The sequence below is a fragment of the Trematomus bernacchii genome, unplaced genomic scaffold (assembly GCF_902827165.1).
Source record: "Trematomus bernacchii unplaced genomic scaffold, fTreBer1.1, whole genome shotgun sequence".
Taxonomy (NCBI): domain Eukaryota; kingdom Metazoa; phylum Chordata; class Actinopteri; order Perciformes; family Nototheniidae; genus Trematomus; species Trematomus bernacchii.
The window spans coordinates 5,671,724-5,688,922 of NW_022987727.1; the positions used below are offsets into that span (position 1 = coordinate 5,671,724).

Here is a 17,199-nt window from a genome sequence, read left to right on the forward strand (position 1 = left end):
ACACTCTGCCCCTCATGTGCTGTATAGGCTGGCACGACTAGGCTGTTCAATGGGGCTGATGTGTTGTGTAGATTCTGCCAGAAGGAAAATCAAACTCCTTATGAAGTGTGCAGTGCCGCTCCACATTGCTTTTCTTCCCGATTGCAACGCTGGTCCCGCAAATCAAGCAAGAACGTGATTGGTCAATATTCATTGTGGGGGGTTGGGGGAGGAGGGGTGTTAGATATATAGATATATAGATAGAGTTCGCTATGATTGAGGTTTCGTTTATGCATAGAGTGATTCTTTTAATTACATTTCCTTTTTTTTTGTGTGTATTTTTACATTTTGGATTTGCTTGGCGAGCTATTTATTGAGGGCTTGCGAGCTACCGGTAGCTCGCGATCGACGTGTTGGAGACCCCTGCTCCAATGTGTGCGACTAGAATGACACATATCGTTAGTTCCGCCTATTCTGTCAGCCTAGAAATCGTTTAATCATAAACTTTTCATTTTTTTTCATTTTTAGGGGGGCCACAGGGGGGTCCAAAGTCAGTGTTAGGGGGGCACTGGCACCCCCTGGCCCCCCCTAGAACCGCCCCTGGTCATATGCATGAGATCAATTGCATCCAAAATGCGACAAAAAAGATCCTGTGCAAATGTGATTGACTTTATTGGATGGCACAAACCTAACACAGCCAGTAAAACCTACACAAACCCTGCTTACTTTTCCACAAGGTCCAGAATATGAAACTTTCACTTGACATTATCACCATGTGCAAATGTTGGCCTTTTTAATGATATGAAAACACTGAGCTAAGCTCCTGCAGACTGCAATACATTCTTCCCCAAATGAGAGCTGAAATGCTATAGGCAATTAGAAGACTCTCTAGAATTTCCTTGAAATGAAGTGCTAAATGAAACGTGGTCGGACTGACAAGTCTGCTCTCTTTCTCACTGAGCTTCTCTGTCTTCCTGCAGCCTCTATGCAGAGGGGAAAGGTATACATGTCTCTTTAACCAAATCAAGCAGGCAATGCATGTTAGCCCTGTGGTGATTTTCCTTAATTATGCTTCAGGGTGATTTGCAAGGTGTATGACACAATGAGGACAGGAAGTCAGTCATATCATACCCTGGCATTTTTCTTCACTGCAAGCTGAGATATTCAGGCGTACTGTACTGTTTCTGACTTATATAAGGAAGTCAGCATTTTCCATGTATGGCATAAAGCAAGAAAAAAACCACACATGGACATAATCTTTTAGTGGTTCAGATGTCAGAGGCTTAAAGTCCTGCTACAGAGTGGGGTTGCTGACCTTTGGGGAAACTAGGTCATGACCTCCTTGTCTGCAGAGCTGCATTGAGCACATTATAGGATCACTGCATATATTCCAATAGAAATCTAGGAGAGAGAATAGGCTGGCTTATGTTTCAGGCTGTAACACCACGGCCAAAATCACTCTCACTATAGATACAAAATTACAACTACTGCCCTTGAGGAAATGAATGATCCCAGAATCATTATCTTAACCGCTGTTTGTGCACTTGGTCAAGATTGTTGACACACTCGGGACACACCGCTGGTTCCCATGCCCTGCTGAGACCAGCGGGGTCAGGGCAACCTGGCACAGGGGTCAAAGGTCAGCATGATGGGCCAAAGAAATCTCCTCAAATTTCCTTAAGGTGATTTCTGAGATTTAAATTATTTGTTTTTAAAGTAGGGAGGTCTCTCCATGTACACTTTTACCTAAATCCACTCAAAACGAATGTACCTTTTTGCGCCAGCAGCAAGTTGTTGTAACATTAATTAACTTACAATCATATAATATGCGAATGATAGATAACAAAATATTCACAGTGAGTTAGTTGCATGTACCTTACCAAAGCTGTTTGCATGAAAAGGTGAATGCTAGACAACATGTCCTGCACTTGTGTGGGTGGGGTGTACATCAGGAACAAAGCTGAGTTCAGAGAAACATATTCTGGTATTTAAATCTTCTGTCAACACTTACGGGATTTACTGTCCATCTGTTTGCTATTTTGTATTTAATCACATCATAAACATAAGTATATGTGTAGTCAAAAGTATGCAAAATGCCACAAATAAAAGCTCTAACAAAAAACAAGCCAGAAACTCAAAATGTAAATAAGTTTGCCATTACTTCATCACATGTGAGTCATAAAAATACATTTAAAAAAACATTTTAAATGTATACGTCTGTAACATGGACTTTGTTGTGCCACTGCCTCTGCAACATGTAGATAAACACATTTATAAATTACTTGTGTAGCTCCCCAATTGTCACTGAGCAAAGTTAAAATTGTGAAGAAAAACACAAAGTACCAGCGTTGACTTTAACCTCTCTTTGGTTATTATTTTCATTGTTATGCTCTCTGTTTTCCTCTGCCATTAGTTTTTGGTCTATAGTTTTAGGTTTCATTATTAAGAGATATTTGCAACTGTTCTAATTAATCCATTAGTGACACCATCTAGAAGTTGTTACAACCGCTTATTTTATTTTAGCCATTAATGACTAATAGGTATTTTTGTTTGGTTGGTTGTATTATTAAATAGCTATAGCTCAGGATAGGCTTTTAGAAAAGCAATCCACAATGCTTTGTGTTTGAGGGGCTGGCAATCATACTGATCAGCAATTATGCCTCTACCATTGTATATATTATATATACTGTATAGAGAGACTTAAAGGGGCAATTAATGAATTGATTTTGAGTGTGAATAATCGTCATAATTGTTTATGAATGTTCTGCATAGAGCCTAGCAATACAGGATCATATTAGACTTCAAGCTACATACGGTTATTACTAAATGTGCTAAAATGATGCACAAATCAGGAATCATGGAAAAGATTTACAAACTGAAAAAGTTAAACAATGAGACAGAGTTTTCCATTGCGTTTTAACCTGAGATAATGGCTTTAAAAATCACAGTAATGTTCAAGTGAATACAGTCAGATTGAGAAACTTCATTTTCCATTTAATGTATATACTATTCTCTAAGGAATGTACACAGCCACTATAGGTACAGCTTAGCTCTGTAGTATCAAATGAACCTGAAGTGGGTGAAAAGCAATCAGCAGCGACTCTTCACATTTCTTCATTGTGAAGGTAGTCTTTTTTTATGACATCAATCAATCAATCAATCAATCAATCAATCATCAATCAATATTTATTTATATAGCCCAATATCACAAATGTTACATTTGTCTCAGTGGACTTCACAGTTTGTACAGAATATCAGTATGACAATACGACACCCTCTGTCCTTACACCCTCACATCGTACAAGGAAAAACTTCCAGAGAAACCCCACAGTTTAAAGGGGAACATGGGAGAAACCTCAGGGAGAGCAACAGAGGAGGGATCCCTCTCCCAGGACGGAAAGACGTGCAATAGATGCCGTGTGTAAATCGAAGAGATAATACATTTTACAGTATAGGTAGACAAAATGTTTGGAAATGCATGTGTCTATAATAAGAAGATGAATCCTCGAGGATGTCCATAATCCTGTGGGAGCCATCAGGGAAGTAGTATGATGAGAGTCAGGCAGGACCACAGCGATAGGTTCAGCCACGACTCGAAGTCCAGGACTCAAATCCAGAACTCAGGATAGAGGATCCAGGACACAGGATCCAGGACTAAGGATCCAGGACTCAGGATCCAGGACTCCGGATCCAGGACTCAGGATGCAGGATCCAGGACACATGATTCAGGATCTAGGACACAGGACCGCAGCAACAGGATCAGCCATGACTCAGGATCCCGTCGTAGATAGACACCAAAAAGAAATTTGGGGGAAGCTGGGTTATTCGGAACATGAGAGTACACAGGTACAGACAGACAGAAGGAAGAAGTAAGATGTCCCCTGACAGTCTAAGCCTATAGCAGCTAAACTAACGTGTCTACGTACATGCACTCCCTTAGGATAGGTTGAGGGAAAGGGGTAGCAAGTAAGAAGTAACATCACAAACTGAAAGCTGTAACTTTTGGGAAAGAGATGTTCAGCATTCACTTTTTTTTTCAAATGTATCTATCCAAGGTCACAGAAATATCACGTGCAGATTCTGTTTTGAGATGATTTTCGGTTTAAATTAGCACAACCCTCAGCAGTTCTTTTGTTCTCCCACGCTTTTCTCAAATCAGCCGTCGTTTCTGCTGAACGAACCGAAAGCCAAATTATCTTATCTACCTTTCATCTTCCAAAAAATTTCATCTGCATCACATTTTATTTGAGATTAAAGTAGGGCTGTGTCTTTGTGCAGCACTAATTGCCATAGAGCTTCAGTAATTAAAGGACAATAAAGCCTTAGTAGTAATTAGTTTCTCTTGTTTGGTTGCTAGCCCATCAATTGTGCCTCAATAATACTGATCATTAGCATGCGCCTGGGCAGTGAGGGATGCTGGGAAAAGAGCCCTGCACACACAGCACTCCACATTCCATTCCCATGAAGCCATGGCACCGGGCCATGTGGTTAACCCTCTGAGTGCCGGGCCTGGGAGAGTGGCAGCCTGTGCCTAACAGCGATGGCCCCCACTGTATGAAGAAAAAAGGGTAAAGAAGAGGTTTCACTGTAACATAATAGACCTGCTGAAATAATAACCAGCTTTTTACATGTGTGAAGGTTGGGAACACAAGAGCTGCAGCAGTGGGCAGATGCTTCTGTCAAGGTTTGTGTAAAAACAATTGTACCCCTCTCAGTGTTACATTTACCTAATGAAAGCCTGCCTGCAAAACTGTAGGAGTGATAAAGTGGATATATTATCACCTTTTCTAATCCTAAAAAGGCCAGATCAAATCTTTAAACAGAACAACATCAGGAGAATAAAGAATATGTGTGTGCAGGCAGGGTGTATGGATTGTGCTGTAAACTGTGGCATAGTAATAACGCCAGGCAGCAGAAAATGTGCTCTGTTCTGTACTTTGCCTTGACATGATTGAAAGACAATGGTCCCATGGATAGGCCATTTCAACATCAAATGTGCATGCACATCACAGGGCAAGGGTGTGCTATCCATCACATTCAGTGGGCTGTCAGAGGCAGCTCTCACAGCCCCAGCGTCTCTCCGCACACATTTGCAACTGTATGGCAATATAAGATTAAACCTCCTTGTACATATTCCAGTACAATCTTTCACCCATCCTTAAAAGTGAGCATTGTTCCCTGCTCTGCATTTCTAGGTGAGTTAAACAGCTTTAATTTGATGTTTTCTTGTTTTGTGCACATCAAAATAACACTCAACTTTAAGCACTGCTGGAGACAAAAACAACCTTATGATTATTGAAATGTATTTTAAAAGCAACCAAACAACACTGGATTTATAAACTAAACTATCTAGGAGAGTTTAGTCACTGTTACCATTCAAAGGCATTACGGTAAAATTAGAGAGGCCTATCTAAGTGAATTTTGCTCACTGCCTTGGGAAATAAGCTGTGATAGGGTTTTGTATAATCAGGTGATATTAAAAGGATACATTAAACAGGTTCACTTCTTAGCCAAAAAGCAAATAAATAGAAAGACATAAAAACATGGTCGAACTACAGAGAGAATATGTGCAGCCACATCCCATCAGTCTTGGCACAACAGTCCAAATGGAAGCCTTTATGAAGCACTGATGGAGGCAGAGTGCGCTTTATAATGCACGTCCGTGCACACTACTACATTTGCAGCTAATCAGAAGCGCGCAGTTGCAGAAAGGAGAGCGGTTGCCAAGGCAGCCACCACTCTCCCCTCCCCCTTTCCCTCCGTTCCTCTTTCCCGTGTATTATCGGCAGAGGTCGCATGGCAGAGGGAAGTCCGACCACTTCTGTACTGGAACCAATGCAAGAATATGCACCTCCATAACAAAGCCTGTATGGACTCCTGAGAGCAGTAGTGGGAACACAGAGGCTGCACATTTATCCAGCCGTAGTAGAATATCTTTAAACAAGAGAATATATTAGTTGGAGGTTTGCTTTTATTTGTTGTTGAACATCGGGATAGTTTTGCAAACACGTGTGTTTTCGTGATATTTGCGCTCTCCGGTCGGAGTGAGTGAGTGTTTGTCATCCCGGCGCTGAGAGGAGGACTGCGCATCTCCACCAGAGTTGGTGCCGAAGTTCGGCCGCGAACGGATGTGAGGGAAGAGTGAACCGAGTAAAACTCCCCCACTTCTTTTTTTGTCTCTCCTGCTTCGGCGTTGTGTGTTTGCTGAGACAATAGTGAGTCAAAGACGCTGAAAGTGATTTCATGCCTTCAGTCTCGCACAACCTGAGATGGACGTGAGATTTTATCCTGCGCCCCCGGCTAATGTGGGTTCATGCTCCCTACCGACTGATCCAAGTTGTCTGAGCTCCTTGGACTATTACCACTCTAACAAGGTAAATAACAAACTATGTTTCCTCGTGCTTTTACATGTTTTATATCTCACCTGTCCCCTTCTATACTAGCCTGCAACAATCACGTAATGCATGCGTTTTTGTATTCACTTGCCCCAAACACACACTTCATAAACATGTCAAGTGTCAGCAAATAAAGTGACCTGAGCTAGGATGGACTGGTTTTAATTTAGGCTTGAACGGGACACATAATTTGTATTCACTGTTACTTTTTCTGAAACCTGCAATCATTCTATTTTGCTGTTGAGAGAAAATCCAACTTTCTTTCCCTCCTCTAACCAACATGGTTATTATGTTATTTCCCCGGTGAGATTGTGCAGTTGTGTTCCGCGCAAAGCTGGCATTAAGTGTCCCACCCGATGTGGAATACCAGGGGCTGTATAGAATCCATACTGCCCCACTCTGCTCCAACATTATCTTCCCTCTCAATCATTTATTTTAGCTTACATGGGTTTTCCGCTGGGAGTTCAACGATTAAATGGATGTGTGCCAGTAATGTACTGTTAATTACTTTGTAAGTAGAGACCACAGAGTCTGGCTGGTACAAAGTATCACTCTTTTCTCTCAGTTTTGACACCCCGCGGCTTTCGGCTTGTGACCTGCACTGACTCCATTGCAAGTGCGCAGGTGGCATTTAAAACAACATTATGACTATTTTGTAGTCTGACATTTTACAATAGAAAACAATGTAAATCATCCTTTTTTGAAATATAAACAGTGATTACTCACACTGTTAGTATAAATGTCAGAATAATTGGGGAACTACAAATGTTTTGCCATAGGAGATACAAAAAAACAAAACACAAAGTTAAATAAGATCACAGCATGATAAGTATGATTACCAATACCACAATATATACCCTGTGGAAAAACTAGGAAAACTATTGTAAACAGTTTTTTTGAAAGAATTTGACTTTGCTGTCACTTACCGTGTTTGAATAAACCAACTGGACCTGCTGTAGAGGGAGATGTTCTGGAGCTTGCTTTCACAGATAGGCCTATAGATTGTTTTCAGGTATATGAAAGCGAAAGGGAATGTTTTGTTTTTCTCCGTGTGGAAAGTCTCTCTACCCGAACGGAACATTTCAGTAATTGACTGAAAAGATCATCTCCCAATTTAGATCATACAAAATGACACTACAATTAACACTGCTCAGGAAGGAAGCTTGTAAGAGTGCAAAAAACTGAAAGAAAAAGGAAACAGGATAATTTGTTTTAGCTACTATAGCATTCGATTAAATAAGGTGTATTCATATGAAACACTGATAAGGCATGTGTACACCTGAGACACACAAATGGGCTCATATAACTGTCTCACAGGCTGTCTTTGTAGGTCAAACGAATTAGGATCATCCTGCATTCGGATAATCTCAAGAATATGCCGATATCCCCACATTGCATGAATCCTGGAAACAAAGCCACTAGATATGAAATGATAGAAAGTGCTTTCACAAGGAAAGCGACACCAACTGCTGTCACCGATACAAAAGTGTGGCTCCCCTCAACATTACAAGTGTTCATTTGAATTATTGAAACCTCTCCGCTCCCTTTGCATGAGGGACTTGGGGCTCTCTCTACAAAGGGAGGTCTAATTTGCTATCATCACATGTGTAACACTAACTACCTTCACTAGCAATGCAAATGAGGCCCGGGAGCAGCAGGGATCACTTGGTGTCCTGTTAACAGAGGGTCAAGTTCCCCTCCTCAAGCTTGTCAAACTGGCCGTGGCACTAAAGAGACATGTGATGGGTGGTGTAGGCACAGGATCTACGGATCATATCTGCTCGCTTTTAATCATCTCTGACAGCTCTGGTTGGTCAAATTCTGCCCAAGTCTCTTTCTGAAGCAGCGCTGAGGCAAAAGGCTAATCATAGCATTAAGGTCAATTGTTTTTTATGGGCTTACTTTGCATATTCATGTCGACATCTTAGTTTGTGGCTGATTTTGTTGGCCTCTAGTTTAGCTTGAGAATATTCTTCTGGGATAATATTATTGGAAAAGAGTCAAAATGATTTGAATAAAAATAAGCTTTTGGTAACATTGTTGCAATTTGGCAACCATGTTGAGATTTATCACCATTATACTCATTTCTGGCTGCTCCAGTATCCCTGTTTAAAAAAAGAAGCAATTTTACAGCCTGAGAAAAGATCTCTCCTTTTATCGCTGGGAAATTAACAGTGTTAATCTGACTCACACACAGGCTTAATTGGATAAAATGAGCATGTGCTGGTATTTTAGCTTCATAGTCTGTTTACTTGGAAAGCTGTTTTGTGTGCTACTGACTCACTGAATGCTTCCGTGGCCACAAACATAGTTTGAGTAATTATCAAGTTTATGTCACTTCCAGGGCTGTCATGTTTTCAGCCGTTGTCACACTGCTCATTTGGTGCCGCAGCTTGTTTCGTTTCTAATAGTTATGTGCTACTTTCTTCTGGATGTGTTCTTCCTCTCTGTGCTGATAATTATTGTAAACAATAAATGCTGCTTGAATCATTTCCGTTAACTTGGCAGTGTGTCCACGATGAACAAAACCGTCTTGCCTGTAGGAACCGCAAACCTTTTTTCAGCCAACATTTGTCACTGACTAGTGCTTAAGTAACATGAATCATTCTGCCTGCCAAATCAGTTTGTGCTGTAATCACTGATAAGTTCAGAATCGCAGAACAGCAAAAGGTGAAGAACGCTAAAAAGAGATGCATAAATTGAGCAGAGAAAGTACTTCAAGCGCAGATTTAGATGATTCAGAAAGATCAATAAATAACCCTGAAGATTTCTACTTCAATGCTTTCAATACTCACTTTATTTCACTGTGAGTGTGTGTGTGTCTTTTACTGCTGTGAAGTTCTCCCAGAGCCGAGGAGAAATGACACAGAATAATACCATTATAACAGCTTTGTGCTCTGATGGTAATACACAAATATGTTTTAATGCTTCTGCTTCCTTACAGGCTGCAGGGTACATATACTACGCATACATTCAGTGCAAATACTAAAATACCATGTATTGTATTGAAGTATAAAGATGCATTTTCCGTTACACAACATGTGCGACTGTAAATGTCCGGCACCTTTAGTTTGCTCTGTGAAATGGGCACACAGTGTCTGCTGCTTTATTTGAATACCTTAATCAAACAGTGCTGCTGCTGGGGTGAGGTGCTGCATACAGTATAGCAATAGCATAGAGTGCAGAGAGAGCCCTGTGTTTATACACTCAGGCCCCACCCAGCTCATATATCCTCCCAACAACTGATATCTGCTTAGATAGGGCATGACTGAAGAGCTGGCTTTGTTAGTTGGTGGTCTGCTCTGCCTTTAGATAAGCTGTGGTATGATGTGCTCCATTTGAATGGCTTATCTCAGTTTTATTTTTTATTACAGGACTGCCTGGTGTATAGTGTGCAAAGGTTTGACTACTTTGCATTAATATATTTCCATCAACTGGTCAAGTGAAATATGCTCCTAAACAAACACAGACATATTTATTGTTGGTTTTGGCTAAATGTACACAGGTTATTTTTAGAACCTTGTGTACTTAAGCATGGACGACAAATTAACCGGTCTCTGTGATGCTGTAGTGTATGTTCATGTTGAGTGGCGTTGTCGCTATTAGCTAATGACAAACTCTGTGGTATGTGACAGAGAGGCAGAAAGGGAGAATCAAAGGATGAGTGAGAGAGTCAAATGGGTTGAAGTAATCAGTGGCCCAGTATGGGGACTGTGTGTGTGTGTGTGTGTGTGTGTGTGTGTGTGTGTGTGTGTGTGTGTGTGTGTGTGTGTGTGTGTGTGTGTGTGTGTGTGTGGGTGTGTGTGTGTGTGTGTGTGTGTGTGTGTGTGTGTGTGTGTGTGTGTGTGTGTGTGTGTGTGTGTGTGTGTGTGTGTGTGTGTGTGTGTGTTGCCTATAAAACCACAGTGTGTGTGTGTGCGCGCCTGTGCATGCTAACTCGGGGCCATTCAAGCGTTTTGCTGACTACGGAATCACAATCACAATTGCTTTCATAGCCCGTGCAGAGGAAGGCCATGCATACCTCAGTAAGGGCCAGCGACACACATCGAGCGGGGCAAAAACAGCCACTAAATCATATTCTCCCTGCCCTGACACATGGAGGAGATTTTTAATATGGATTCCAACCATTTGAAATAATTTCATATTGGCTCGGACCTTGGTTGAGTCACAGAGCCACCACATGGCACAGAGATGTCTTGCCTTACATTTTTTTTGTACCTCTCTGTAAAAAGTAATTTTCCCAACCAACCACAAGGTGTCTACTTTTGTGACTGAATTTTGGACATGGATATTGTTATAAGGACATACACATGATGCTGTAATACAACATACTGTATCAAGGATAGCTTTTTCACCATTTAAATGCCCCATGTGTCTTTGTTTTATTTTGAAATGCAGTGTTTTGGTGTGATGTAGGTTATAAGACAGTATGAATGTATGTGTGTGGTAGTGGCTTTGGTAGGGGAGTTACCCATGTGCTAATTATTGGCCCCGGCAGTGCTAAGCTACCGGCTCGTTGGTGGGTACCAGTGCGTCCCCCTCAGCGTCTGTTACCATAATTAAGACCAGCCGCCCCACTGTAGTGTGCTTACATTACTCAGCCCGAGCCTTCCCATGGGGCAGTGCGATGGCATTCTTATTCTTATGGCGGGAGAAGAAAGAAAAAGAAACGACACCAGCACCTGCTGCAGAGGAGGCCCCTGGGTGTTTAGTTAAATGTTGATTATGTTTATTAATGGCTGCAAACACTCCGAAGGAACGACGTGTCACGGCGAGGCGAAATTGATGTGCAAATAAAGCAGCACATCTATTTATTCATCTATCTATCTATCTAGATATAGATAGATATTGTTTCTGTTGCAGTTTTGTGTTTTTTTTGTGTGGGTTAGGCTCAGTTGCACTGACAAGATTATTGGAGCTTGGAGCTCTCTTATCATGGGTTTTTAACACGAGACCTCCAAGTAACTCCAATTTTATTTTGTCAAGAAATGGAAAACAAAGAAACCCCCCCCCTGAGGAAGATAAGGAAAGCTGCAATATAATAAAGCACAGATATTGCACATCTTCGCTCGTACAGAACCCAGCCAGTGTTTCAGTACTGAAGATAAACAAATGTAGACACATATGAAGGATTGGACTGTAAAAGTGCCTTTGGGTCAATTACAGTTTATATGTATAAGAGCTGAAATTATGCCTTCAATCATCAGTCGCTTGACAGAAAAAAGTGGGACGTCTTTGAACTATGACTGTTGCTGCCTTTTTTTCCCTTGGACATTGTTATGATTTATTTTACTATCCAATAATCAACAGATAAATCAGTAATTGAATTAATCAATGATCACAGCCCTAATAGATGAATACAGAATGTCCAGTGTATGTTCTGTTAGCAATCCAAAATGAAATACGCCAAGCATTTAATGAGTTTAAAGAAAAATTGTTAAAATATATATGTATGTATATCTATATTTACATACATATATATGGTGGATTACATTCTGGGGAGAGATAATTTACCTAGGGACAGAAGTCAGGAGAGATTGACCACTCACGTATGTATGAATGTTTATACAGTATGAACATACAGTATGTACTGTATGTATGTATGTATGCATGGAAGAGGCTGGAAGCTGGACAAACATTCCCAGTTGTCCCAGCTTCCTGAGGTATGTCCTGTGCAAACACCATGGGCCATGGTATAAGCTCCTTGCCAGGGATTTAAGGCTCTTTCCCTCTCTTGTTTTCATTGAATATCCTTTACAAATATTATCGGCCTGGTGTCGGTGCCATGTTTGCACTGCGGCCTGAAGGGACAGAACCCATAACAAGTTCAATTAATGATAATAAATAACACATAAACAGCATCTTAAGTTTTAATATAGAGTATTTTTATATTATTTTGGAAAATAGATTATCAATCAGAAAACCTTTTAAAGGTTGCTATTTACTAGGAGATCTTTAACTTCTAATCTCTGTGCTGATTTATTTCGTTAACTGACTGACATGCATTGATTGGAACTGCCACAGGTTTCCAATTCAGGAAGAGAAGGTTGATAAATCCATATGATCCTGAATTTGCTCTCTTTCCTCTGTTCCTCTGTGACCGTCTAGCCTGGTCCCTTGTCTGTCAGGAGCATGTGTTTATTATGTGTGACATATTTAGCAGGCAGATATAATTGCCTGTGTAAGGCTGTAATCGTCTGCGTCCAATTCAGTCAGAAGAGACTGCGAGAGCCCACAGAGCCACCGAGGTAATCAAACTGTGGCTCATTCTTCCTCTTTGAGAACTAATGATGAGCCCCATGATCGTTTACAATGGGCAGAGAGAGAAGTGACAGAAAGTTTAGTGGTAGTACTTCGATTTTAATTCTTGCAATTTATCTGATTTAAGACATGGGAATAACCTGAAACAGAGAGAAATTGAGAATTTGCTGTCGATTTATGGACAGTAGGAAAAATAGATATGAGGTTGCTAAAGAAAGAAAGGGGGGGTAGAGAAGTTAGAGGAGACTTGTGGGTTTAGAAAGAAGGGAGAGCGAGAGCAAGAGGCCCTCTCTTTTTGTTCTCGACCTATTTAGTCTCAAGCCGGCCATGAGACATGTCGATGAGTGATGTCGCTAAGAAAAACAAACAACGGAATGAAAAGTACGATTTTGGAAATTATGACATAAGGTCAACAGTGTTATGCTATCGAGGACTCGTTTCTGTAAATGCTTCAACAACCTCATGGCAGCTGAGTAGGGTTGTCAACACACAGGAAGGGGAAACTTGAGCATATCTTTTTATAGAATTGTTAATAACACAGTAGACAGTAGTGAAAAACCATAGCCTAAAGCAGCACTTACTGGCACAACCCACGTGAACCAAGCAATGTGTGTGTGCATATGTGTGTATGCATAATTTGGTGTGTGTTGCTGGTACCTAAAGAGGATTGGAGGAAGTATTCAGATATTTTACTTTAATAAAAGTGACAGCCTTGAAGTAGCATTGTGTTGTGCTTTTGACATTTTGTTTAATAGGGGTGACTTAAAAGTTAATTTAACTCAAATTATACTTAATGTTTTTGCCTATAGTTGCATGGTTTTGTTTACCCAGGTGTTCAAAAACTCCATCTCTGAGATGCCACAAGAATACAATGGAGGTGTTAAGGATTTAGCATTGAAAAAAGACGTTTAAGAAATACACAGCAGTCTTCCCAGAATCAAAAGAGCACACAGCAAACTGTTTTCATAGGGTACATTTTTTGGAAGAAGTAAGTAAGTGGTTGATTTGGAAATAATTTATTTTGGTGCTACCACCCAGATATTGCAGATACCTTGTTGAACTTTAATTCAGCAACAGGTACAGTTAGGCCAGCGACTTATCCAGGGCACCGGGGAATGTCATAACCAGGAACAAATGTTTGTGGCAGCCGGGCAGGGAAAGGTAGTGAAACTGAGAGATGATCATGTTTTATTAAGCCTGATAATGCAGCCTAATCTGTGACTCGGGTTACACAGTGCTTTGTGGGTAATTAGAGATCATGTCGTACGCCTGGCCTGCTGAAAATTTGCACTCCGCCCTAATCCCCTCCTATCCGCCCTTCACCCGCCACCCCCCTTCTTCTCTTTTTCGATTCTCTCCCTTGCTCAAAAAAACAACGTGCTTCCAAATGAGCTGGCTTCCTGTCAAGGAAACGTACAAATAAACAAACATGGCAGCCATACTTAAGGTAGGTAGTCATCAGAAAGCGTAAACCTTGCTGTAAGATATTTGGAAACGTGCTTGGGTGCTCAGAATTCAATAATAGGAAGTCGACAGTGGAGCACTTTGTGGTTTGCTTTGTGGAACTTGTTAGATGAATGACTAATGCCTCCTGGCAAGTGCCCCAGGTTTACTATTACCAAAACAATGGCACTTGATACAGAGCACCGTAGACTTGGTTTTCACACAGACAGGAGCTCAGGCTGCTGTTTTCTTTTGAACCCTAAATGCTGACTGCCCATTCATGCAACATCCCAGAACACAGAGACACACACAAAGGAAATTCTCAACTGACACGGTGACTTGTTGAAAAACACAACGGCTTCTTTCATTGCTTATGTCCCCAATGTTTCATTGTTTAAAACTGAGAAATGTTTCCTTTTCTTGGAATCTAGATTCATCTATCTCCAAATGTAAAATAGTGTAGATAGAGTATGTTTATACGCACGTAATTCCTTGGATTATAGCAACTCCATTGAAGGGTCTAAACATCAGGTGGAAAATTATTTTTGCAATATGGTACATTTTAGAGAAAACGCAAGCTACCGCCCACCATAGACACAAGAAACTGTATGAGTGCAAAGATGGATGAAAGCGGGTTTAAACTCACTGAGTTGAATGCAGTGTTTCCCCTTCAATCTTTGTCACGCCTGGTGGTTTGAGCTAAAAACCCCCTTTACATAAAAGAAGATATGAAAGCAATGATGAAAACCAACCATATAGAAACAGTATGTATTCATTTCCTCTGCATCTCAACACCATCTTACCTCATCCCACAGCATGCGCTTTATGAGTCATTGAAGAAAGTGCAAACTATTTGAATATTTTGAGTACAAATTATAAGTGTTGTCATAGACACCAGCGTTATATAATACACTTTTAAGTGTAGCATTTAACACATTAACTTCATCAGGTCCACCTTCTTATAAATGCTAATTATTTTAGACACAGAAGACATAAAGTACTTTGGATATTTGTCCATAATGTTCAGCCATGAAAAAAAACAAGCTTTTAAACAGCTCATATACCATCATGCATTGCATTTGCATACAAATGTAGCAAAATGCAAAACTGAGCTATATTCAAAGTGTTCAAGTAGCATGGTGATTATCGACAGAACTAGAAAGCTTTTAAGAGTTGAGGTAGTTAGCAGCTACCAGAGGCTCTTTATCTCAATTTGCATCTAAGTGTTTTTTGTAGGTATGGGCAAGTTAGGAACTAGGGTGAAAAAAGACAAAGCAAAACAGCTCAGTGAAGTTGTTAAGAGGGAGATACATTTGATTTGGGTATTTTTTAATTTAATCTGTATTGTTTCCTGTTTAATTGGTTGCTATAGTTGTCAATAACTTAAAGGTCCCATGTCATGGGATCATAATTCCATTGTTGAGGTATACTAGAATAGATTTACATTGTTCAATGTTCCAAAATCAAATTGGTTTCTCATACAGCATCTCTGTATAGTATGTGTATTCACTCTCTGTCCTACACGGCTTGTTGGAGCTCCTGCCCCCCCCTCCCTATGAGCCCACTGTGCTCTGATTGGTCAGCTCGCCCACTATGTTCTGATGTGTCCACCACCGTTATAGCGGAACATCACTGTTTATGTGTTACAATGGCGTTTGTTAGCAACCAGAAAAGGACACCAGTAATGACAAACAGATGAGAATGCTGCGTAGGGTCTGGGTGCCGTGTTGGCGGGACGTTGAGCGGCTCGCTGCTCCGCCCTTTGAGGATCGAGGAGCGGAGAGTGTGAGCTGTATTACTGGTGTCGTTTCCTGGTTGCTGCGTGGGGTCTGCGAGACAGCGAGACATTGCGGAACTCAGCCTGAGCACACACATACACTCACAGCCAGGCTGTTCGCCACACAGTTCGCCACACACTCACAGCCTGAGAAAAGATAAGGCTGAGTGAGTGTGTGTGTGTGAGGAGCTCCACGAATTGGTCCATTTGGACCAATTGGTCCATTTGGTCGTCGTTACGTCACTTAGACCAGGAAGAAAAAAATTCCGTTCTGGGGCAGCATAGACAGGTCTTTTCTGTGTTAGAGTTGTACTCGCTACAGGGTGTACTTTGAGGGTTTGTGACTTTGCAGACCGTTTACATGCAGAAAAAGCTACATAACACATAAGGGGACGGGTAATAACCAGAAAAGCATGTCATCGGACCTTTAACAATGTCCCCGTTACCTTACACACCATGTTCAATTGTAATGCCATTAATATGTTTAAAACCTGTGCTGCCATAATTTCTAGATAACCCCTTGTGTGTTGCCCGGAAGATGACACTTTTAAAATCCTTTTTAGACATTTCTCATCGTATGCCATTACATTTGTACATGTGCTAATGAACAAACCAATACTTTATTGCAATTATCCACATATCATTGTCTTCAGAGCCATGTCATTATGTAAAAACATCTAATCATTGTGATCTTTTAGTAATTTTTTCACACCATTGAAACTGTTTACAAATCGTGACCACAAACACATCATTGTGGGCATATAGGTGCTGTGATGGGATGGAGGTGATAAAACCAAAATCCCAAGATGGCCAATTAGAACTGCTCAAGTTTCAGACAAAATTAGATCCCTGCATGACTACTCACACACACACACACAGGGTCATATATACTCACTCACTTTTACACCTATGAATCACTATCCAAACACACACACACACACACACACACACACACACACACACACACACACACACAGCTCCAAGGCATTTCATTTCCTCTCCTCCTATGACAACATCATAATGTAATGGGACATGGTGTCACGTGACAAGAGCAAGTACACGGAGCAATCAAATCGCTCTCTCTGTCTCTTTCTCTGGCTTGAAGGGCAGAACGGTCATTTGTTACATAAACTATAGTTGGTTCAATTACAGAAAAATGTGCTTTGTGTCCTTGTCATAAGCTGAGTGATGAAGCATGTAAAAAACAAGTTAGTTATCTGTGTTCCTTCAGGATTTTTGATGAAATACATTGCTCTCTGTGCTCACTCTGTCTCTCATGGGAACAAACTGTAATAAGAATTAGATACATCATTGGGGTTTGATGCTAAATTAAAGTTGCATTAC

At 40.8% G+C, this 17,199-nt stretch overlaps 1 protein-coding gene across 1 annotated transcript in view; it reads left to right on the plus strand.

Annotated features, from left to right (window-relative positions):
• Nucleotides 1–5,766: 5,766 nt before the first annotated feature.
• Nucleotides 5,767–17,199, plus strand: part of LOC117494385 (thymocyte selection-associated high mobility group box protein TOX-like) — a 71,192-nt gene continuing 59,759 nt past the window's right edge. Inside the window, 1 exon segment of the mRNA XM_034145280.1 lies at nucleotides 5,767–6,353. Coding sequence (XP_034001171.1) covers nucleotides 6,249–6,353 — 105 coding nt within the window. The 5' untranslated portion in view covers nucleotides 5,767–6,248.